At 34.2% G+C, this 25,712-nt stretch overlaps 1 protein-coding gene across 3 annotated transcripts in view; it reads left to right on the forward strand.

The window, feature by feature from the left end:
- The window catches only part of GSK3B (glycogen synthase kinase 3 beta), a 167,138-nt gene that overhangs the window by 84,306 nt on the left and 57,120 nt on the right, over positions 1–25,712 (forward strand). For all 3 annotated transcript variants that reach the window (XM_031455135.2, XM_010981569.3, XM_031455129.2), the window contains exons 3-7: positions 748–831; positions 12,198–12,308; positions 15,786–15,916; positions 19,131–19,237; positions 22,955–23,052. In XM_031455135.2, coding sequence (XP_031310995.1) covers positions 748–831; positions 12,198–12,308; positions 15,786–15,916; positions 19,131–19,237; positions 22,955–23,052 — 531 coding nt within the window. The remainder of the gene's footprint in view (positions 1–747; positions 832–12,197; positions 12,309–15,785; positions 15,917–19,130; positions 19,238–22,954; positions 23,053–25,712) is intronic.

Consider the following 25,712-nt stretch of genomic DNA (forward strand, 5'->3'; position numbering starts at 1 on the left):
TTAGGAATTCATTGTATCTAATGTTTTCTTTTCTTGAAGAATGAACTTAACTTTGAAACTCCCCAAAATAAAAATTATGTGTGTGATTGTTAAATTTATCAGGGCTGTACAGTTTCCAGTATGCTATTTTTTAACTCTGAAACTTAGCAACTGAGCTCTTCTAATGGGACTAACTCTCAGATTTTTCACTGTTATCTTGGAAAACAATAGGGCTTGTAAGTTTTCTTAACACCCAGATTCATTTGTTTGGTAAGAAGTTTGATTTTTATTATAGTTAAAAAAACTACAGTAAAATAGCTCATTTCAGATATCCTCTACATACTATAGACCAGTGCTTCTCCAGCTATTTGTAGTAAAGTATCAGTTTTAAAATTTTCCAATTCATTGAAGGCTGATATTTTTGTAAAATGCAATAAAAATGAATTACAAGAAAAGTGAAATTTAGGAGAATACAAAATATAGACCCTACTTTTAACTATAAGATTCATAGTTAGAAAGTTATTCTGTCAGATTGTAATAAAAGATTCTGAACACCACTTCTCCATTTCTGTATTTACCTTACTGCAGAGCAGTAATAAATAGTTCATAGGCTAGTAACAGGTCAGCACTGGTCTACAGGTGATACTTTTTAGTAGTATATCTATAGCCTGCTCTTTGTAGTGTTTCACGTTATTTCAGAAGCATATTAGTCAATATGATGAATAGCAGTTATCATTTAAAAAATATTTTCATGTGTTTCCTTTTCAGAACCGAGAGCTCCAAATCATGAGAAAGCTAGATCACTGTAACATAGTCCGGTTGCGTTATTTCTTCTACTCAAGTGGTGAAAAGGTAGGTCTTAAAGAAAGTGTATATGGAATATTGTGTTAGACTTCTTATTCTTCTAGAAACAGTCCATCCCCCCCACCCTCAAACAGTTTGGCTAATTGAATGGAATATTTCCAAAACACATGCGCTAGTGATTCTGACCTTAAGGTTTGATTATTGAAAATCATTAGTTATATCAGGAAAATGTTAATGAAATGATAAAGGGAATTAATTTTCAAGAATTTCCTTTTTTTTTTTGAATACTGGTTGTCAGTTCTAAAGCAAACTTACATAGTTTTTAAAACCTTTTGTGTTACTTACGTGCTCCTGGAGCCCCATGATAGTTCACCTGTTTATTGGAAGCAGGAAAATGATGTCATTTTGTTAAGCGGAGGTCTTGTAGGGGGAGGGGACTTTGGTAGGCTAAACATTGGGAGGCAAGTTTAACCTATCCTTGCCTAGGGAAAAAGTTGGAAAAGGTACAGTATTAAAGAGCTTCTTATAAGTGGTCACTGTTTATGATCACATTTAATTCTGTGAAAGCAAAGGATAATTAAAGAAGATTCATACTTTCAATCTCCAGCAGCCCTCTGCCCCTGCCTTCTTGGTCTTTCTCTTTAGGAGATGCAGTAACTAATGTCATTGTACTCACTGGAGTTGAAGGCATAGAAAATCAGTTTCTTCTGTTTTACTGTGGTCTTTTTCTTTCTGCTTGTTCACTGTCCCATCCCAGATTCAGTCTTTTCTTTACATTTTTCTTTCACTGGTTTGGAGTAAGGGGTGAAGGGGTTGGGGTGGCAAATAACAAACACTTCATTGTTTTTGGCTAAATAAATACCACTTTGGGTAAGTTCATTTGATATTCTGGACCTCAGAGATATAGATATAGATATAGATATATACACATACACACATACATACATATATATACACACACACATACACACACACACATATATATATATACATACTGTCCCAGAGCCCTTAGATCTATAATATCTCTTGATTTCTAGCCGAGTTCTTTTTACTTTACATATTTCCCAGAGTACCACTGTTTAATCATTTGCCATTAAATGTTATGATTATTTCCTTAGAAATTATTTTTCATGACAGAGCCTGTAATGTAGGAAAGTAATGCCTACAGATATATATATATATATAATTGTTGTGTATATGTGTGTTTGTGTCATAGCTAATGTTTTAATAACCATAATTAGCAAGTTGGCCCTTTAGTGACTCTTATTTCTTAGGTACTTTTTTTTTTAAACATTTAAATGATGCCTCTACTTGTATTAGGAACTGTAAACCTTCATAAGTATTTGAACTCTTGTTTCTAAAGCTCATTACTTGGTTCATGCTATTTTTTTTTAACCTAGCTGTTAAAACTGCCTGTTATGTCGTTGATCCTATCTCTTTTGACATGTCTTTAAGAACTTTTTCCTTCTCCTTTCCAAATAAAATTATGGAGCATCTGTTATGTTTACAGCTCTCTTATAATGGAATTTTGCATCCCTATGGCTTTTTGTTACTAGATGCTAGACATTATAATACCCTAGGGAGGAAAGTAAAGGTCAGAATTATTTGTTCCATGAACCACTGAATTGAATGTTGATTCATTTGCAAAGGCCTCCTTACAAAGCCCTTAAACATCTTCTCTTGATTACTTAATTTATATAGCTTTTCTTATATGCCAGGCACTGTTTCAGTGCCTTACAAATGTCAGCTCATTTAACTCTTATGAAAATAAAGAGCACAAGGGAAAGAACAAAACTTTTGAATGTCAAGCTCTATTTGTGTTGGCACCTAAAGGCTTACCTGTCAGGTTTTGGTTTGGTGGAAGCCCCTGTCAGAGTCTGCCCTCTCACTTAATCCTGCCTCAGGAGTGACAATGGACTGACTGTTACCTGTATACCTCGGAGGATGATTTTCTTCCCTGCTGCAGTTCAGAGCTGCTTATTTATCTTAAATGGTCTTATGGATAAAGAGCAATTGAGAAGTCATTAAGAGAAGTTAACCAGAAGAACTGTACACCTCTCTATTATAAAAAAGAAGTAAATATACTAATATTTCATTTATCTCAGAACTTTCTCATAAGTGTTGTAAGTTTTCCAAAGTGGAAAAAAAGACCCATCTTATATTGGACAGCTCCATTAAAAAAAAAAAAAAAACAGAAAGAAAGGAAGAAAAGTTGTGGTACGTTGCTCAAAATAATGATCCTCCCTTGTCAAAAAGGAAGCTTTTCTAAAGATATGCAGAAATACATAGGTTTAAGAACTCCCATAATCTTTCAGCTACCAAAAAGATAATTTCTTCTAGCCTTCCTCATGATCTCCACTTCCTTGCTTTCTGAGTTGTTCTGGCAGAGGTAAACGTACCACACAAGAGACCAGGTAGTAAACTAATACATCCCATGTGAGAAGATGGATTCTGTTCTACGTTTGAGAGCTCAGGTGTCTTGTTGTCAGTTCTAACTTTCCAAGAGTAGGTTACTCAGTGGTGAACTTAGAGCTGATGTTTAGAAAGGGATCTAAATGTCTTACGGAATTCTTAAAAATCCTTATAGATGATTTCTCTCTGAATGTGACCTATATTAGGTTGGCATTTTTCTAACAGAACCACTATATATTGCTTATGTGTATATATTAGAAGGGTTTGGGGGAAGGAAATAATTAGTAGTTTGAAATGCCTCAAGGACATACAAATGGAGATGCTCAGTAGACAGATACACAAGTGACTTAATAGGTGGTGGTGGTGGGACACTGAGTGGAGAGATGACATTAACATGGTTGGGTAGATATGGTATGTAGTCATGTGGTAGAGCTCTTAGGAGTTCAAAAACGAGGGAGAGGTGATATTATTTGAGGCCAGGACAGCAGAGAGCCAGCAGTTTGCCAGTATCGCTTTCTGGTCCTAGAGTATGTTGAGAGTTGAGAGCAGTCTTCATTTGAGAGAAGTCCAAGGAAACCAGTGCCTTTGGTTGTGATCCAGGTTTTGCCTTTGGTAGGGCAGTAAAAAGAAGCCTCTGAAGAGACTGGGGTTGTAAACTCCATGAAGAGTTTCTTCTGGGGTTTCACAGAGCTCAGGGGAAGCTCTGAGCAAGAGATCAGTGGTAAGAACATGAGCCTGAGGAGATGTGAGGAGGCAATTGGAAAGTGTTGAGGGCATTGTAAGGATGAGGAGAAGAATTCAGTGTTTTAGGATTATAGGGATGAAATTCTTGGTTAGGTGCCATGGATGAGTTTAAATGTAAATAGGAATATTTTATAATTCTCTCAATCTCCATCATCTCTGATTCTCTTTCTCTCTGTCATTTTCTGTCAGTCTCTTCTTCTAAGCCTTTTCTCTCCTTTTCCTTTAGTCTCTGTTCACTTTCTGGATTTCTTCCCCTTTCACTCTGGGCTCTAGGTCTCTATCTCTCTATCTCTAGGTTTCTTTCCCACTCTCTTGGTCTCTGTCATCCCGTCAGGTTTATTTTTCCTCTTTAACTTTGGTGTTATGTCTGTCTCTCTTTTTCTCTCTGTTGGTTACTTCCTCTGTAGATATCTAAACTTCTTTCTCTGGATTTCTGTACCTCTCACTTACTGGGTTTCTACTCATCCTCTTTGAATATTTGATACTTTCTAAACTTTTGTGTGGCTTTCCATCTTTCCCGAGCCTTCCTCATTCTCTTTCTTGGTACCTGTTTTCTCTGAGCCTCTACTGCTTCTTTTTAGGAAATTCTTAAAGAAGAAAAAAATTTTCACTCACAATCCTGACTTTTAACTTCATTACTATGTACCTTATTCCATATGTACATGCTTTACATAGATGTATGAATAACTGTTTATAAGCTTATTAAATATTCAAAATCTATTAAGCTATTTTGCTTAATAGCTTATAAATATTTTGTCCTCCAATATTTGCAAACACACGTGTTTTCTTCTGGTATACTTACAATTTTTTAAAACTTTATGTAATTTGGGCATTTATTTTTTTTTGAAGATGTGGGATAAGGATGAAGCCTGCTATAATCACTGTTGTGTGCTAGATGCTCATCTCTCTTACCCCATTCCCTCCCCCTGTCTCCAAGCAAAAGAATATTTCTCTTTTTCCTAGTCCACACCCATTTTACTGTTAGGATTATTCCCATCTTTAGCCAGCCTGGCACATTCATCAGAGCAAAAGGCATCCACTTTGAAGGTTTTCTTTGCTAGTGCAAGTTCCCTAAACCCAATTCTAAGGAGAATTCTGGGCTACCATGCCACTTTGTTTAATGTCTTATTACCAGGCTCTCTGATATGCTGCTTTGCATTCCATCAAATTTTTTAAATGATAGCATGATTCTATTTAAAACTGAAGCTTCAAACAATTTTGTTCCTTGACATAAAAAATTTTCTGGGGGTAAAAGCATTATAGTAAATAGTATCTATTTTCCAGTGGATGGAGTTATCTCAGCTCTTGTTGAATTTTTGTTAGGTGTAATCAAAATTTTGTCATTTGAATTTGTTAACTGAATGAACAGTTTTAGAGTGGAGTTCATAGAGGAGTGATTTTCAGCAGTTAGAGAATTGTTTATTAATAAAAATGATAGGAAAACTGAATCATTGAGAGAAACACCCCTGGAATTGTACATCATGTAATTTGAAAGCCTAGTAACTGTTCTTAGAAATTAGTACTTTTTTCATTATGTTAGTAGGCTGTTTTCAGTATTTCCATCTAAATGATACTCTTCATATGTTGTATTTTTGTACTTGACTTTTAAAACTTAGTACTAATTTGTGAATATTCAGGCATTGTGTACAATAATCCAAAAGATGGGCACCATTAAGAAAACAGCAGACCTAAGATTTTCCAGAAAATTGCATATGATAGGAATGCTGAATTCTGGTCCTTCTTTCTTCTCTGAATATTAGCATCCCCATTCTCATGAATTACCTTTTGCACAAACCTCCAAACAAGACTACTTTAGGAACATGAAAATATTAGTATTTTCCCTGCTGTGATGTGACTTCCTGGGAATGGGCACTCTCCCCTCAGGGATTATTCCTGTGACTGTTTAATTTACAGCAGAACATCTATAGGTTTAACAGGAGCATTAAAAGAATATGATATTGTTGAGCCTATTTATTTCAGATCAGTATTGATGGTAGTATTACTGATTGTGTTTGTTTTGGTTTTAGGTCTTAGGACTCAGTTACTTTTTTTATAAGGTGGATTTGATTTGAATATAAGCACAGAGCCATGAAGTAAAAGGTAGTTCACAGTGCCTTTGAGTGTAATGAGACACTAGCAGCGTCTTAGAAGATGAAGACAGACAAAGTGACAGCTTTTAAATGTCAAAATGTTTGTTTTATATACCTACAAAATGGACAGGCCTCTTCTGTGGTTCTAAAGAAAATTGGCAAGTTTTTGGTAGTTAATGGAATGAATAAATAAAATTTATTTGAGCAAAAGATAGGCTTACGTTAAACTGTGAAGTACTGGTTCAAACATTTGACCTATTATAGCAGAGGTTTCATTAACTTTTTTTGATGTATTCTGCTATGTTAATATTATGAATAAAATACACTGCCTAAAAATGGATATCATTAGTACGTGATATGAAGCCTGAACTGTACAAAGTAGAGTAGAATTATCTTTCTTCATCTGAACACAATACTTCTACCGTAACCTAATACTGCATCAAGTTTTTTCATTAGCTGCATCTCAGTGTTGATTCCTTTTGAGCTCTGTTCGGTTACACCTATCATTTATTTTCCAGATGTATTACTATCAAGTCTTATCTGTCATTCTGCATGATAAATTGATACTTTGACTTTAATCATAGAGTTTTATATTTATCTTTGTTAAATTTTACATTGTGGGTTTGGCTTACATTTTAAGCTATTCTTCTAGGTTTGCATCAATATTAGGTGGTTGTGTTGAAGCAGAAAATTGTAAGCTGACTGCCAAATCCATACCCTGATATGTATTATTTGTCTAGCACATTGTTGCTGTTTTTTAGAAAATTGGAGTCCTTTTAGTTAAATCTATTACTATCTGATTTACCAACCACCTCCTCTTGCTGCATTACACATTTTGGCTTCACACATTGACATTTATTGTTCAGCCATTGAAGGCATTTGCAACCCCTAATAAATGAAGTCATTTACGAAAATTTGAAAGGACACGGGGAGGACAGTTTGTAGCCCTACAAGAAGGAATCTCCCTTGAATGTGGCATTCATTTTTTAATCTTCTTACTCTTCACTTTGGTATGATTATTTAGCAACTGAATCAAATTGCCATATACATCTCCAAGTTGTTCATAAATATATCATGATTAACTTTGTCAAGTGATTAATTAAAATCAAGAAACCTTGTAGTCAAACAGTAGTTAAAAGAGGATAACTTTAATGTCTGTATTAATGACTTTTCTAAAACCCAAGTTACCATTACTTAGATTCTACTTGATACAGCAATCCTTTTGACACCAGTTCATCATTCTCTATGTTTATTCCCTTTGTTGGACCTCACCTTCACTTGGAACCAATTCTAGTCTAAATCTTGATCCCTGAAAATTTCTTCTCTTAGCCTTCAGGATTACTTTTACTAACGTCAGTTTTACGTATAACCTTACCTCTTCTTTTACAAGGAATAGGATAATCAGACATACATTCATTTCACTTAAAAATTCTCCCTAACACCTAATCATTTATTTTAGATGTACAGGGAAAAAAATGTGGTATCATTTCTTTTTAAAGATAATAGTTAAAATTGAGTCTATTATATGCCATGTAATATGCTTCATATAGATTATCTCTTTATAATCTTCATGGCAGTCTTTTAAAGTAGCACTATTTTACAGGAATCTGAGACTTAGAGAGGTTAAGTAATTTGCTTGTGGTCACATAACTTGTAGTAGCAAAGTTGGGACTTTATTGACTCATGCTAACCTTGCCTCTTAATTACTACATGATACGGCTTCTCTGTGTTCTTGTTTTCCTCTTCTTATGATGTTCTAGAATCTTGTTTCATCAGTTATCCCTTTTCTTTCATTTCTTATGATTTTATTCTGTCTTTATCCACTCAGTCTACAAATAAAGTTGGGTCTTTTAGCCCTTAAAAAATACAAACAAAAAGCACATCAACATTTTTCTTTGACTTTCCTTACCCTCAAGTTACCAACTTCCAACTCTTTCCTTACTTTCACCACTAGGGATTTTTTAAGAACAAACTAAATTAAATGCCTCTTATTCCTCACCTGCCTTCTGCTCATTCATGAACTCAGTACTGGTTGTTTGCTACTGGCACTGTGGTCTGAAACTACTCTTTTCAGTGCCATCACTGAACCACAGTATACCAGATCCAACAACCTTTTCAGTCCTATCCTTCCTGACATTGAAATGCTTTGCTGTTCCACATCTCATCATTATTGAAATTCGGCTTTGAATCTCTTTCGTTGATCTTTTATGCCTCTTAGTTCTCTTCCCTAGTCATTACTAAGTTGTTTCCTAATGTCACCTGCTTCTTACGTTTTGAAGATTTTATGCTCAGTCCTTTCCTCATTCTCTTACTGTATATACTCTTCTTAGGTGAGTGTTTCTCTTCTCAGAATTTCGGCTATATTGCCTAAATCTCTAGCTATACTCCACTGTTGTTTTCTGAGTTTGACTTGACCAGCCACCTGTGTATTTCCAACCACCTGTGGGACATAGCCACCTAAAAGGTTCTGAGATGCGTTAAGTAAAAGTTCAGCTACGTTTTTTCCTCACACCTTTTTGCTCCTTAGTGCTTTCCGTGCCTCATTACCTGCCTAGTTGCCCAAGTTAAGAGATTGTTAAATCCAAACTTGTTTGTTTCTCAGGTTGTCTATTACTCTCTTGTTTAACTAGCCAATATACTTGCTCCCCACTTCCCTTGGTTTTTAAGTCCTTATTGCCTAGGCCTTGGATTTTTGTAGGAGGTTTCCAACTACTCCCACTACTTTCGTTCTCATCCTCCCAATTGCCCCCCTCTGCATGCCCATTTTTCATAGTGCTGTTTAGTTAAAATCTGGCAGACTGTCATCTGAATTTTTAAATAATATCCATTGCCTCCGAGCTTAATTTATTCAGCAAATATTTATGAAATACATACTATGTACTAAGCACTATTCAGGTGAGGATACAGTAAAGAACAAAACAGACAAAAATCTTTTCCTTCATGGAGCTTAGTCTAGTTGGGGAAGCAGACAATAAAAAGTAAACTATATGGTTGGAAAGTGCTAAGTATCATGGGGAAGAATATAATGAGAAAGGTAGATGGCAATGTAGGGTGGAGGAATCAACTGCAGTTTTAAATGGGGGGAATAGGGAAAGCCGCCCTAAGAGGTAGCACTTAAGCAAAGGTTTGAAGGAGTTTGGGCAAGTGAGCTATGTATATATTTGTGGGGGTGGGGAACATTCCAGGCCAAAGTACTGATCAGTTCAGAAGCCCTGAATGTGAAGACCTGCCAGATGTGTTCAAGAAACAGCAGGAAGCTCTTGTCTCTAGAAATGAGTGAGCAGTGGAGTAGAGGTCAGGGAAATAAGGAAGTGTGTGAATAGGACCCTGTAGACCATTTATAAGAATAAATCTTAATGAGATGGAGTGGAAGAGATATACTCCACCTTATATTTTGTTGATGTTAGATTGTAAAGGGCTAAAGGTGGAAGCAGGGAGACCATTTAGGAGGTTAGTGCAATAATCTAGGTGAGAGGTAATAGTGGCTCAGACCAGGGTTATAGCAGTGCAGATGGTAAGAAGTGTATGTGTGATAGAAAGAGGAGAATAGGGAATTAATGATTTTTCTAAGGTTTTCAGCCTGACGGTGTTAAGTACGCAATTGGATATACTAGTCTGGACTTAAAGGCAGAGGTCCAGGATCTATAAGAATTTGAGAGTCATCAGTGTATAGTAGTATTGAGCCATAAGAGTAGAAGAGTAAGCTTACACAAAGAATAGAGATTTGAGGACTGAGACTCAGGATCCTCCATTCCTTAGGAGTTAAAGGAGAATAGAAGGAACCAGAAATGGAGAGCCAGAAGAGCTGTTTTTAAGGTAGGATGAAAACCCAAAGGGTGTAGTATTCTAAAACCCAAGTGAAGTGAGTGTTTCAAAGAATGGAACATGATCAAGTATGTCTGATGGTAGTGCTAAGTCAAGTAGAAGGGAGGGGTAAGATGATACCTGAAAATCAGCATTAGATACAGCAACAAGGAGATTATTGATCTTGATGAATAATTCTGCTGGAGTAATGGTGATGAAATTATATTGGAGTGGGTTTTAGAGGGAATGAGAAGAGACAGGTATTGGTGGAAGTCAGTTTAGATACCTCTTTTGAAGAATTTTGCTGTTAAAGGGGGCCAGAAAATGCAGTGATTAGTGCAGTCAGAGGTTTGGGTTTTTGTTTTTCTTTTTCCAACAATGGAAGAAATAACAACTTTGTGTACTGATTGTAATGCTGTCACAGAGAAAATGATGGAGGAAGACAGGAAAATTACTGAAGCAATGAGTGAATAGGAAAAGCAGAATAGTTTGTTTTGTTTTGTTTTTAAACATGTGGCAGAGTTTGCCTTAGGAACGAGCTTGGTCAGCTTATCTCTGGTTAGTGTAGTGAAGGAAGAACATGTGGGGATAGATGCTGGTAAATGGGTACATGTGGTGCAAGGAGAGACATCAGCTGAGGGTGAGGGTAGGAGAAGAGGTGTTAGAAGTTGAAGACAAAGAGAGAAGAAATCAAGTAATTTGGAAAAGTGAATGGACTAGACAAATGCAGCATGATTGCAGGGCCGATTGAATTTCTTGTTGATGAATTTAATGTGAAATCAGTCAGCACAATTTTAGGTTTCTTTGCAGCCAGGTTCAGCTCTTTGGGTACAGATATGGAATGGGTGGAAAGCTGGATCTAACCAGGGTTGTGGTTTATCAAACAAGTATGATGTAAGAGAAGAGTATATACTGGAGTAGCCTTAGCAAACTTTTTCATTAAAGGCCAGATAGTGAATATTTATGGTTTTGCAGGCTATGTGCTTTCTGTCAAAACTATTCAACTCTGCTGTTACTGTAGCCCCAAAGCAGCAATAGACAGTACTTAAGTAAATGAGCATCTCTGTGTTCCTGTAAAACTTTATTTGTAAAAATAGGCATCAGGCCTTTGCTATTATTTACTGACCCCCGTGTTGGAGAGTGAGGGCAATGATAGACCATAGAATTTAAACTAGTTATGGAGGGAAGAGAGGAGAACATGAAGGAGTGAGGGAAAGTGAAAAGGTAGTAGGGTCAATGGCATGCTGTCTCACTAAAGTGTTTCCTGAGCTCTGCTGTGTTCTTTGACCCCCCCCATCTTGAATATAGTTTTCTCTCTGCCTGAAATACCCCTTTCATACTCAATGTAGATGACATCTCTTACTTGCACCCTTACTCCCTCTGCAGTGACTAATGACATTTAGAAAATGCTCAGTAAATGCTGAAAAATGAAATTCACTTCAGTTTGGTAGGTAAGATGATTTCAAAGTGGGAAAATTGTGAAAGTTTACCTGCAGATTTTCCCGCTCAGCAAGTAGCCAGTTCTAGACTTGAACACAGTGATTCTCAACTTTATTTTCTGCTTCCATTTGCTTATCTGATAATGATTCACATGAAAAGGGTAAGGGTAGCACTCTGTTTCTCTTTTCCTACTTGGTACTTAGTTGGAATTCCCTTCTTTCTTTCCACTGATCTTGGATTGGTGTCTTTATGCTGCTGAGAATGGCTGTTTAAACATATGACCTGCAATAAACTTGTGAGTATGGTAACTTGCTGCCTTATAAGTTACTTTTTTTTTTCCAGTTAATTGTAGGAGACAAGTGGTTGTCTTATTAATTATGTACTATCAGATAACCATAGAATCTTTTTGTAGAGGTTAAAGAGATTTTGAAGTCTAACTTATCATGTAATAGTTGAAGAAACTGAAGCCTGGAGAGATTAAGTGATTTACATACATCAGGTAGCAGCAGAGCTAGAACTAGAAATGCATATTTCTTAGCTCCCTATTCTATACTTATTCTACTACCATGACTCCTTTTCCTGACGGTGATGTTTCTCAAACTAAAAAATATGAAACTTTGTGACAGATGATATCCTCTAAAATCATATAACCAAAATAATAGTTTAAATACAATTAGGAATTTTAAGCATTGAAATGGCTGTGTTTTTGCCATGAAATTGTTTGTAAAAAAGTGTGGTATACTTATTTTTACTATTATGGTTATATTCTGAATTAATTTTGTATAATTAAAATTGAACACACGAATCTTTTCTTTAAAAATCTGAATAAATGAATATATAGAGAATTTACTCTAATTTGGGTATTCAAAAACTAGTTCCTAATCTTAGTTTTTTGGTTTGTTTGTTTTTAATAAATTCTTTCAGAAAGATGAAGTCTATCTTAATCTGGTGCTGGACTATGTTCCGGAAACAGTATACAGAGTTGCCAGACATTATAGTCGAGCCAAACAGACGCTCCCTGTGATCTATGTCAAGGTATGTAAAAATTGGGTTATTTCCTGTTTTAGAAAGTACTTATTTTGAGCCAGGGAGAATGCTTGCGTGTGTTTGAACTATATTATTACGTCTCATACTGAGAGGGAAAAGCTACAAAGTAGGTATTGCTAGAGCTTCATTAAATTTTTTTATAGTTTTTAAGTGTGTGAAGCTTTCACCTTTTAAACTTTCATGACTCAGGTATTAAAAATACTTGTCATCTTTCTGACAAATGAATTTTTTCAGACAGTTACAGATCTTAATTTTGCTCACCACAGCACCTTTTATTTCTTATAACCCTTATTGAGCCATGGACTAAAATAGGAGCAAGCATATCATATAAAATTATAAAATATGGGTATAAATATGGTCAAATTCATTGTTTTATTGCATTTATAGATAATAGTGTGTCTGTAGCTGAAGTTTAAACTTTTGATAATTTTAAGTTTGGGCGGACTCTATTAAGATGTTATTTAATTTTTGGTACCTGATATCAGTGTTATCCTGTTTATTTGTCAGAACTTAACAGCAGAGTAACTAGGATTTATCCAACATAATTGTGACTAAAGGTGTGGTAGATTATTAGAAGCACATTGTTTGTTTAACTATTGACATTGAGAAAATTAACTGAGTTAAGTTTAAAAGTTCAGATATCTAAATATAATATTTTGCACTTTACCTTTAATACAAATAATTCTAGACAGTAAAGTGGCATTGACTCAGTGTTTTTATTTGTGTATTGAAGTTTTACGATTTTAAACTTTATAGTAATGAAATAGGTACCAAAGCAGGACTTTGGTAGCTAGATGATTTTGGCAAGGAGTCCAGTATTCCTATTGAATACAGTGCTGGGAATTTAAAAATCTAATTCCAGTATAATTTTATTTGGGCTTAACAAAACTTGGTTGAGGTTGTGGCTCAATCAGTGATAGTAGGAACTAAAAGACATAGTTTTTCTACTATAAATTTACTTCAGTAAAGTAAAATTTACTTTAGTAAATTTGAAGTTTACTTTTACTTTAGTACTTTATTCTGTTTTTTTGATTAGCAGATCTTGTTTAAGATAACCAGCACAATAGTATGTCCCTTTGAACTTCCTAAATCTAAAATAATCTTTGAGCTTCTTACCTTAGAATGATGATGGATTCTTTTCTACCTACACTGTGACTCTCATTATTGTCAGTATAGAGAACTGGCCCATTTATGAAGCAGGAGAAACCCTAGATGTATTCCTGAAGACCTAGTTTTGACACTCAATCTTGCTACTTAGTTAAGTGCTTTCTGGGCAAGTTACTGATCCAGTTTCTACTTGACTTCCCTGTTTGTAAAATTGTACTTATTTCCTGCATTGTTGGTCTGTAAGATGAACTTAATATATGAGAAACATTGTTGAAACTGTAAAGTAAAAGAAGATCTTAACACTGCCTTAAAAAATGGTAAGTTGGGAGCATTCACTAAGAGGTGCACGGTGGTTAGACAAGCTTTTGTTCCAGCTCTTTAATTCAAATAAATGCAAAGTGATTGCCGAATAATATGAAGCCTGATAAAATACTTCATTTGCCTCTAATAAGGAGAAAAAAGGATACACAAATAACTATAAAACAAAAAATACAGTTTCATGAAAAAGGTTATGAGGCTAGATATATCATATTTTTTTGAATTGGCAAAATTCCCTTGGAAAAGAGAGGGATATAGTAAATACCTCTGTTGAATCTGCCTTCCAAATTTATTTACCTCTTAGCAGATCTGTATTGATCCCTAACTAAGGAATCCCTATTTTCTAACCACTTTTTAACATAAAATGTGCCAAATGGTTTTCTTTTCCTGTATCTGTCTGCAGAAATTTTGCTGATTTCAGGATCTTTTTGTTAGTCACTGTAAACATTTGTTTTTATTATTGAAGATTTCAAATATAAGTAAAAGTAGAGAAAATAGAATAGTGAAACCCCATGTACCCATCACACAGCTTCAACAGTTATCATTTCATGTCCACTCTTATTTCATCTGTACCACCCTCTGCTCCCCCTTCCTTTATTTTAAAGCAAATCACAGTTACTGTTTTCATCTGCAAGTATTTTGGGGGGGGTGTATAATAAATAAATAAATAAATAAATAAATAAATAAATAAATAAATAAATAAATAAATAAAGGGACTTTCTTTTTAAAAACATAATTACAATGCCATTGTCTTACCTATACAAATAAATAGTACTTTATAGTATCATTAAATATTCAGTCATGGTTTGTATTCCTGGTATGTCTTATACATATCTTTTTAAAGTTTCTTTGTTGGAGTTTGGATCCAAGTAAAGTCCATATGTTATCATTGACAGATGTTCCCCTAATGTTTCTAATGTTTTATAGCTTTGCTGTTAGACACTGGGTCATTTGATGTACAGTATTTCAGTCTGGATTTTGCTGATGGGATTACTATGGTGTTAATATGTTCCTCTGTCCTCAGTATTTCCTGTAAATCAGTGATTAGGTATATTTTTGTAGCAGTCAAGACCACTTCACATGTAGATGGTACCGTATGTCAGTGCTTTATCTGACTTTTAACTGTCTTTTTTTGTTGTTGTTGGTTTTTTACCAAGATACTGGTATCTTTGGTTTGAATCATTTCAAAAGTTCTTTCCATGATATATAACTTTGGAGTAGAGGTCAGGAGGTGAATAGACAGAAAAATTTATAAGTGAACCAGGACACTGACCTTGGAATAAATAGGTTTAAGCTATAATCACTTTCTTCACAAAGATCCTCTCTTTCCCAGTCAAGGGTCTAATTCTTTCTTCCATGCAGACCCAGTTTCTCAGTGTATCTTGTTTTGTAATAAAATTGAAATAAATATTCTTTTAAATTGATGTCAGTAGTCAGCTAGAATCTATTTTTAAATGGCATTTTAAAATCTACCTAATTATGAAGGATATTAACAGGAAGAGTGGTGATACTGTTAACAGAGTTACTGATGTCTTAATAGATCGTTGATAATAGATATTCTCGGTTCACATGTAAGTTTCCCCAGACCTCTATGTCAGTAACCTCTAACATCTCAGAAAAATATTACTCTAAAGATGAAACTGTAAATAGTTTTAAAGATTAATGATCTTAAAAAACAGAAGACTTGGCTTCTGGTCTAAATGTTGTTAACTTAATTAGCCACACGATTTGGGAATACCCTTTTGAGCTTTTTAATCTGTGTTTAGGAAAACACAGGCTTGTGGTGAAATGTTAGTAAAATAAAAAATTATAAAACACGTAAAATTTCCTTTTTTAAACTATTAAAGGATGGTACAAATATAACACTAATTAAACTTTAATTAGCCAATTAATGTAGAAATGATACGAAACTTCTTAAAGGAAGATTGAGTGCTAACAGTCCCTGTTCTGTTCTGAAAATCTGTTACTTTGTTTCCTGCTTAAGGATTCTGAATTGTTAGAAATGGAAAGTATTCAATTAATTTTTACTCTTTATTCCAGTTGTATATGTATCAACTGTTTCGAAGTTTAGCCTATATCCATTCCTTTGGAATCTGCCATCGGGATATTAAACCACAGAACCTCTTGTTGGATCCTGATACAGCTGTCTTAAAACTTTGTGACTTTGGAAGGTAAACTAGCTCTCTTTTCTTCTCCCTTTCTTCTCTCCTACCCCACCCCCCTGCCCTATATGCTCTTTAAAATATATTAATTTTACACTGTCAGTCTAAAAATATTGTTACCATTATTCAGGGAGTATAAACTAGTGCAGTTTCTTGTTAGGGTATTTTGGTAAGTTCAAAATTATAAATGTGTATAATCTTTCATCCAGCAGTTTAACTCCTAAGAATTATTCCCTTACAAATACACATTTACAAAATAGTATATATACTAGAATTTTTTCATAGCATTGTTTATAAATGTCAGTAGGAAAATGACCAGATAAATTACAGTACATAACACATAAAATGTAATACGTGCAGCCATTAAAAAGAATGGAGTAGCTCTTTATAAATTGAAAGGAATGATCTCTAAGAAATATTAAATTCAAAAAGCAAGGTCAGGACTCTGTATAGTATGTTCCTTTTTGTATCTTAAAAACACAGAGTATAGCCATATGTGCACAGATAAATGCATGGCTTATTTCTCAAATGATATATAATAAATTCATAGCATTGATTACTCCTAGGAAGGAAAACTGGAAGTGGTTGCTACATGTGAGTTGGGAAACTTACTTTTTCATTGATCATACTTTTTGTATTGTTTGAATTTTCATTATGTATATATATTACTTTTTAATAAAAACTAATTTAAAAAATACTGATTATTATATATTACTGTGTATCTTCTTTAGAGTTAACCTCATTTTAGAGATGAGGTAAAAGGTATATAGCAGTGTTTTCTTAACTTTTTCTCTAATTTAGTGTCTTATTTCTTTCTTCCTTTTTTTTAAAGCAAATTCCAATGTACTTTTTGTCTTAAACTCATTCTGTGATGATATATAGTGTAATAAGACTTGATCCTTTTCATTTCCATAGTATTCAGCATCTTGTAGATCATCTCTGATCTAACCTTTCAACATAAAATCAAGCCTGTATCCCCATGTAACTTGGGCAGTTAATCTTCTACTTAGTCTCTAGTGTAACCACCTAGAGTAATCTCTCTCCTCTTAGTCCTTAATACACCTCCATGTAACCTGGATCCTCTCCAGTTTTTTCATCCTCACTAAATTCTTACTTTTCAACTCAGTTTCTTATCAATATTGACCCACACCTGCTAGTATCTGTATTCCTACTTTGTAATACTTCTATACCAATTTGCAGTTTAAATTTTAGATTTAATGTAGGATACATTCTCCACAGGCTGTCTCTTGGGAGAGAGTCTTAAAAAAACAAGCACGTTTGCTTTGTCATAAGTTAATTCTTAGTCTTACAGGAGTGTCCTCTTTTAGACTATCCCCTTCTTACAGTTTCCTAATTTGAGACACCTATCACAGGATCCAGTTCATTTTGCAGGCTGTAACTCTGTCCCTTCAACTAACTATAAGAAAGGGTGAAGGATATTAAATCAAAACTCTTATTTGATGCTTGAATGAAGTACTACTACATATTATCTGTAGGACAAACTGCCCAAAATAGATGAATTTTCTTGCTATGGGGGTGTCTTCCCCACTGAGAGTGACTGACTGGTATGGATTGTAAAAATACTTATGAGACATCAAGTTTAGTGGAGTTTCTGTTCTCCAAAACACTTGCTGTGGGCCATTTTGTTGGGACATAGAAATCACTTTGTTCTAACATATTTGGAGTAGGGATTTCACTTGTAATAGTTCATTTTTAATAGCTCTGATAACAAAGCTGCCTTTTTTGCTTTTAACAGTTGGTCTGGGCAAGTAGAGCTTGGGCTGCACTTTAGATTCTTAGTGCCAGGTTGGTGGTGACTTGAACAAAACAGTATTGCCTTCTTGTTCATAATTCTTTACTTAATGAAAGAGAGCCAGGAAGTATGTGAAGTGCTAGTTGGTGATCACTGTACTGAACACTCTCAACCCTCAAGAGACAGGAAGTTGCAGGCAGCCTCACCTAAAGAGAAAGAAGGTAGTGCCATCAATCAGTGAAGTCTACAGGCTGTGGAGTTTCTGATATTACCTTCTTAATCTTCAATATATTTTCTATGTATTTGAAATCTGTCTTGCTAATTTAAAAAAATCTTTTATAAAGTAGAAAGTTTATATCAGTTATGCTGGAAATGTGTCTTATATTTCATGTAGCCTAAAAAACAGAATAATAGTAATTTATGAAATGGTTGCTATGTGTCAATACTTGAGAAGAATGTTAAAAAATAAACTACCCCCCACCGTCAAAACTTGTGATGCGAGAAGAACAGGTTATGATCAGAGTTACCATTGACCAGAAATAAATGGAAGAAAAGAAAGCCCAAAAGAAACCTTTGTGACTACTTTCACCTCTCTGTACTCTGATTTTCCTGTATGTTTACCTAAAACTTTTCTTACCTTTTTACCACTTTTTGTTTTTGTGTTTATTTCCTGTATTTATCTCTATTTCTTTGTGTCACAATGGTTAGCTCCTATAGCAGTTTATTTATTTCTATGTGTCCTCAAGTTACCTCAAGAAACATTTCAAAAGAAACAAATTTTAACTTACTTTAATGTTTAAAATGCATGTCACAAAGTATTTGGAAAGAAAGTTGGATTAAGAGAACATGTGATTAAACTTACAACTGCAGAGTTAGACTTCGTGGGCTGTGAATCATCCCCACCTACAGGAAAGGGCCTATCTTTTTTACTGGATAATGAATGTTTAGACAGTTAATAAATTGACCAAGATGGTAGAAAAATAAAGTAGATTGGGTCACCTTGGGGTACTCTGTCAGAAGTTGAATTAGAGTGGACAATTTCTTACCCTTTAGCATATTGGATAAAAAAAATATTCATTCTCATATTCTATTACTATGCTTTTTGGTGAGGGGAGTACCTCTTATTTTTCTGCCCTTCCTTTGTATTTTAGAGGTGGAATTCAAGGAACAGGATTAGAAGAAATTCAGCATTTGTCCTTTTGTGATTTTTAAAAAATCTTTTTACTTAGTGACCATTGACAAATGCATTCTCTAAGAATTACTGTTCTTTTTTTCAGGGTGGTATGTTAAAATTACAGATTTCCTTTGTCAGAGATACTTAAAATGGTTCATATTTTCTTTTTCTTGTATGTTGCATGATTGAAACTGTGGGAATCCTAGATAAACATTTGGTATTGTGAATGATAGCAGTTTAGGTTCTTTTCATGGTTTAGATTTAATTTTTAAAATTTCTGCTTTTTTTTTTCTTAGTGCAAAGCAGCTGGTCCGAGGAGAACCCAATGTTTCGTATATCTGTTCTCGGTACTATAGGGCACCAGAGTTGATCTTTGGAGCCACTGATTATACCTCTAGTATAGGTGAGTACTGAATCTGAATATAATGACTTGTAATTTTGTTTTTAATTGAGGTATAGTCAGTTTACAAAGTTGTGTCAGTTTCTGGTGTACAGCATAATGCTTCAGTCATACATATATATTCATTTTCATATTACTTTTCATTATAGGCTACTACAAGATATTGAATATAGTTGCCTGTGCTATATATAGTACAAGCTTATTGTTCATCTGTTTTATATATAGTAGTCAGTATCTGCAAATCTCAAACTCCTATTTTATCCCTTCTCACCACCTTTCCCCCTGGTAACCTTGAGTTTGTTTTCTATGTCTGTGAGTTTGTTTCTTTTCTGTGAATAAGTTCATTTGTGCCCTTTTTCTTTTTTTTTCAGATTTCACGTATAAGTGATATCATATGGTATTTTCTTTCTCTTTCTGGCTTACTTCTCTTATATAGGAGCACCTAAATGTATAAAACAAATACTAACAGACATAGAGGGAGAAATTGATGGGAACACAATAATAGTAGGAGGTTTTAACACCCCACTAACATCATTGGACAGATCTTTCAGACAGTAATTATTAATTGCATCTTATGTTTAGTAGTTTAGGATTACTAATCTATACTTAAGTATAAAGATAAATATGCCCTGAAATATGTTTCTTTGTAAAGATTGATATACAAAGATGTGTAGAATTTTTTTTTTAATTTCATGTTTTAGGATTAAAGTATATTTACTATTCTACTTTTAGGTTTCTTGGATTAAAAGAGAGGATAATAAGGCTATTCCTTTGCAATTATATGATTTATTTAGGATTATGGTTAATTTTTAACTTAAAATTTTAAATAAGTGATAGGATGACCATATTACTGACATTTCTACCATGCTATCTCAATTGGTTATTTAATTTTAGGTCAGCTGAAAAGGAGTAATTCCAATTTTTTCATTAGTGATTTAGATAAACCCACTGATTCTGTAGAAGTTGTTGCAAAAAAACCTCTAAGGATAGAAGGAATTAGAGACAGTTTGCTTCACTCTTCAGTGACCTCCTCTTCCACCCCTTTTTAGCCCACTAGGAGGAGTGAGCATACAGTGTATGGTCAGCTGGTCATAAATAGGAAGCTAAGAAAGGAGGAGCAAGAGCAACTTTAGGGTGGTGTGCAGGTGGAGGTCAAAATTATTTTATTGTTATGTACTGTTTCTGAAGAGAATTCCTTAGTCCAAACCAAACAAAAGCATACAAATACCAAACAAACAAAAGATAAAATAAAAAACCCCACGGTAACAGAAAACAAAGAAAAAAACAGAACTTGGATAATTTCTGTCTTTTGTTACAAGTAGAAATTCTCTAATAGGAACGAAGACCTCTAAACAGAAACACATTACTACCATTTTTATTTTGCCAAAGGGCAAAATGCCAAAGAACATTTTGATTTGTGCCAAGAGGCCAGCAGTTTTACCCATCATTTCATTCCCAGCAGTGCAAATGTCAACATAGTGAAAAAGGCAGATAACATCTTAGTATTCTTAGGAAAGTAACGTTGTCCTCAGCACCTCTGAAAAGATCCAGGAGGCCCAAGGCTCTGCAGATCATACTTTGAGATCTGCTGCACTAGAAAACAAAGAGTATAATAATAATTGTGTGTGTTTAGTGCTCAGAGTTTCATCATGGCTAAGTTATATGGCATATGTTAAGGGACACGTGAGAAATAGTGAAAGGGAGATTTTGGTTGGAGTAGACCTGGATTTGAGTTCAGGTTTATTACTACTTAGCTAGGCTGTAAAGTGGAGATTACTAACAGTTCTGCCTGCCTTTCTGAGTGGCTATGAGGATTAAATAAAATGTTAGTGAAAGTACTGTAGAAATGTAAAGTGTTGTTCTTTTTGTGGTTCTTTTGTGGTATTTGTTAACTTGATTCTTCCCCAATAGTAAATTTCAGCTCTTTATCTTTGGAGGTGTCACTGGATTTTCCAGCTGCTTTATATTTAGTTCACATATATGCAGCTAATCATCTGCGTACCTGGGCTGAGTTGTGCGAGGGTCACCTAAAATAAATGCAGTTTCCTTCTTTTAAAAAAGATATATCGTCTGACATATTAAGGCATGTTTATATAAACCTTTGACCCTCTTAAGAGTACATTACTTCTGTAAATGTCCATATGCCTAGCAGTTCTTCAAGAATCTTCTCACAAAAGGACAGGTATACTGTTTTTTCTATTAGGAATCAGTTTGCTGGACATTGTGAGGACTTACTTTCCAGTAGCCTCCTTTGCCCGAGTAAAACCAGATTCTGACTTTCTAGGCTTAGAACTCACTTTCGAACTACTGAAATCCTAGATTTGGCCTCCTTTTTTAGATTTAGGACCCTTGCTCTTAAGACTCAAAGATTTATAAATGAAAATAAAGAAATTTAGAAATGTACTAATAAAATAATTCTAGAAATATTTTTAACAGTGGTGTTTGAAAGAGTAGCTAGACAAAATCAACTTAAGAGTTTCTTTAATGAATTTTGTGTCATTATTTTTCTGGATCAGTAAAAAGAAGTCCCTGGAGCAGGAATTTCCAATTTCATCTCACTACATCAGACTTCTAAAATTGTTTGCTGTCCTCATGCCATTCACCATTCTTCTCCTTCCTACTGGTAGAAGGAAAGCTCAGCAGTGATTTATGTTCATCTTCCTAAAGCACTTGATTGTTAGTTCATTTAAAACCCAGGAATCCAGAAACTGAAAATTAGCTTTTTCTTACAGGAAGTCTTAAGTAATGGGCTATGAACAGAGTACCCATATAATTTGTCTTCCCATTTGGTAGTAATTTTAAGAGAGAAGGGAGTGCTGTTCGTAATTATCCCCGGACAGTAGATCTAAACCAACACTGTCTTGGGTAAGCCAGGATGCATGCTTTCGGTTATTTTTTTAATTCATTACATTTATTTATAAATTACTAAAATTTGTTAAATAATTTTTAGTTTATTTATTTTTTATTTTTGTGGGAGAGGTCATTGGGTTTATTTATCTGTTTGTTTTTAGAGGAGGTACTGGGGATTGAATCCAGGACCTCCTGCATGCTAAGCATGTACTCTACCACTTGAGCTATATATCCTCCCCCTTGTTAAACTGTTTTTAAAGATTTCTCTTAGGATTGAGGTTTCTGCTTCGACTTAAAAGTAAATTATTTTGTAATTTGTAAAATAAAATGTATTCTTTCTTTGCATTTTAAATGGTAATATATTTAAGCACATTTTTCTATCAGTCACATTACAACATAAAAGTCAACAGTTTAAAGTCTTAAAATGTTTTCTCAGAATTTGCATTGGCTTACAACCTTGTGTATAGGAGGTTGAACCCTTGCTGCTATTCTGTGTAAGCACCTGCTAATGTACAGAGATTGTGTCACTTTGACTTATTTTTAAGTATGATAAGTAAATAATCATGCCCTATGTTTTTGTACTATAAGCCCTGTCTTGGTTGTTGAAAACTTGAACATCTGATATTTGATAATTAAATAGACATTACCGTTTATTGGAGCATTCTTGTTGTCCTGTTTCCTCTTGAGTAAGTTTAACACAATTTTAAAATGCATTAGGGATAGTTTGATGACGTTTTCCTCCCTGTTTTGGATTAAACAGTCTTTCCTTCTGATATTTACTCTGATCGAAGTAAAATTAGAAAATGTGTACAGTTTTTCACGCAACTTAAGCTGCAGAGTATTAATAAGCCTGTTTTCTTTTTTCTTCAGATGTATGGTCTGCAGGCTGCGTGTTAGCTGAGCTGTTGCTAGGACAACCGATATTTCCAGGGGACAGTGGTGTGGATCAATTGGTGGAAATAATCAAGGTGAGAAGAATTGGATCAAAATTTTTGAACTAGAAGTAATCTTGTGGCTAGTCTCTAAGAACCCGTATCTCGCGCACACACACACACAAAATTTAAGAAATGGAGAAAATGATCTAAGTCACATAGCAAGTTCAGCCATAGAAGAAGTATAAGAACCCAGCCTTTTGCTTTCTAATTGAGTTATTGTTCTGTTGTGTGATATTGGAAAAGTTGTTTTGGCTATCTGATGCACGAAAGGGATATAACTTTTATTTAAGATAGTTAAAGCTATAGATCACTAAAATATAAACTGAATAAAAACACAAACTATTTTTGCTTACTATGTACTCTCTGCTCGTAATACGGTGCTGAGCACATAGGAGATACTTATATTTATTCAATATTTAAGTATTTATAAAATGAAAGAATGAGTATGTATGATTAGACCCCTTGGTAGAAGCAGATTTTTGACTTTCAGGTTTAATATAATTTTGTTTACTAGGTCCATCAACACCTTTATTAACAACACCAGGTTCAAGGTATTATTGTCTTGGAATTAATGTTGTCCATTAAGAACAGCAGCACTAAGATTTTAAAGTTTTTAATATTTGAGACTTTAGATAAGTTCTTACCCCTTTAAAAAAAATGTAGTGTGTATATTGTATATTTAGACTACTGGGTTGGTTCATTCTGAGGTTATAGTTTGTTCAAAGCAACAATACCTACTGTCTTTTGGGCTTTATTCTTGATTTTCCAAATGTTTCATAGACACAGAAAATTGAAAATCTCCTTAGAGGTTATATAGTCCAATTCTCCATCCAGTGAAAGAAACTTCTTAGTTACATTCTGACAATTTTTTTTTTTTTATTGTTTTCTTGAATACTTCCAGCATCAGATGGCTACTTTGGAATGCAGCCTGTTCTGTATCTGGACAGTTTGAATTTAGTTTTTATTGTACTGAGCCATAGCTCCTCAGTTTTTACTGATTATACACAGGACTATGATTGTTATTTTAAAATCCTTGTACTTCATTTTATTAAAATGTTACTTTTGATAAGATGTTTTTGCTAGGTATCATGCAAGTGTGGTTGAAAGCACTAGTGTGTAATCAAGAATCTTTCTTACAGTCCATATAATCTATGATTTGCACCTGCGACCACTGGTATTTGCCATCCTTTTTTGGTAACCATCTTTTAGTCTCAAATTGAAGTTTTACCCTTAGTTTGACAGATCCACTTCTTTCCTGATTCCTACACTACACTTAGATGTAAGTTCAGATAGTTTGATTTCTTTGTTTCCTAAAAGCCTGTATATTCCTTATTGTTATTCAAATTAATGTTGTTATACAGGAGTTGGCAAACTTTCTGTTAAGAGCTAGATAAAATATTTTAGGTTTTTGTGGGCTAAAATGCAAATCAAGGATATTAAAGATATGTAACAAAAGAGAAAACAAATTCCCACAAATTTTTCATTGATGAAATTAAAATTAAGATAATAATACAAGTCTGTTAGAGGAATTGAGTTCTTTTGGGGGCGTCTATAACATTTCTCGTAATAGGGGTTCAAAATCAGTATTTCATATCATTAAATTGATTGCAAATGGTTATCTTTAAAATCAATTCTTAGTTCATGGGCCCTACAAAAACAGTGATTGGGCTGTAGTTTGCTGATCCCTAGTTAGTACAACCATTCAGCTTTTTTTCTATCCCAGACTTTCACTTGATGCACTTGAGCTCTCCATACTATGGCTCTCTGGGCATATTGCCATTCTACATTTGTCATATATGTTTAGCTTATTAGAACTGTGTCATTTGTCTACTGATTATAGTGCATAATTTTGGGTGATATATAGTTTGTCATTAATTTTAATGAATTCATACAAGATAGAAATGAAATTGCTCATGAAACTAAGGTGGATGTCTGTGGTAAGTCCGTATCTCATGCTTGCCATTATATCTTATAAATCTTTAAGTCCAGAACTTATTTCGCTGCTTTTCGTCAGTCCTTGTAATTCAGTTTTCTGATAATATTATTTTGTGCTAATTTAATTTAATTTTAGTAGAAACTGTCAGTTTGGTATTGATAGCTTAAGACTTCATTATTATCTAGGGCTTGTTGCAAGTCAGTCCATGATCACTTGTCATAGTAGGCCAACTCTAAAACAAAACACTCTTTTTATTTATATGTTATCTTGTCATCTTGCCTTTATACATAGTCATCACCCTACTGAAGTTTCAAGGTCACTGTCTATAGATGTTTTAAAGATGATATGAGATAATGGAATTAACATCCCAGGGCAATTTGGAATATCAAGCTTCTCAGTCCCTTATATAGTGTTAAGCAATGTTACTGCCCAGGATAGAAGAAATATCAGTATTAGTTTACCACCCATTTGGTGACCCAAAGCTAGCTATACATTACATTGAGGTTAATAGGCATTGTTTTTTGGGGTGAGGGTGTTAGTGTAGCTCTAAATCTTATTGCATGAAGGTTAATAAACATTGTAGGACTTTTGTGTGTGTTTAATATAGCTCTAAATCTTGTTGATCCTGTCTGTATATCTGTTCTTTAAATGTTTAATATATTTGATGTTTCATTGAAATAAAAACTCATAACTAATTCTCATTCTGATAACTTTGTTTTCCTGATCTAAGTTGTATGTCAGAAAAAGAGTTGTCTAG

Source organism: Camelus dromedarius, chromosome 2 (genome assembly GCF_036321535.1).
Source record: "Camelus dromedarius isolate mCamDro1 chromosome 2, mCamDro1.pat, whole genome shotgun sequence".
In the NCBI taxonomy this organism is placed as follows: Eukaryota; Metazoa; Chordata; class Mammalia; order Artiodactyla; family Camelidae; genus Camelus; species Camelus dromedarius.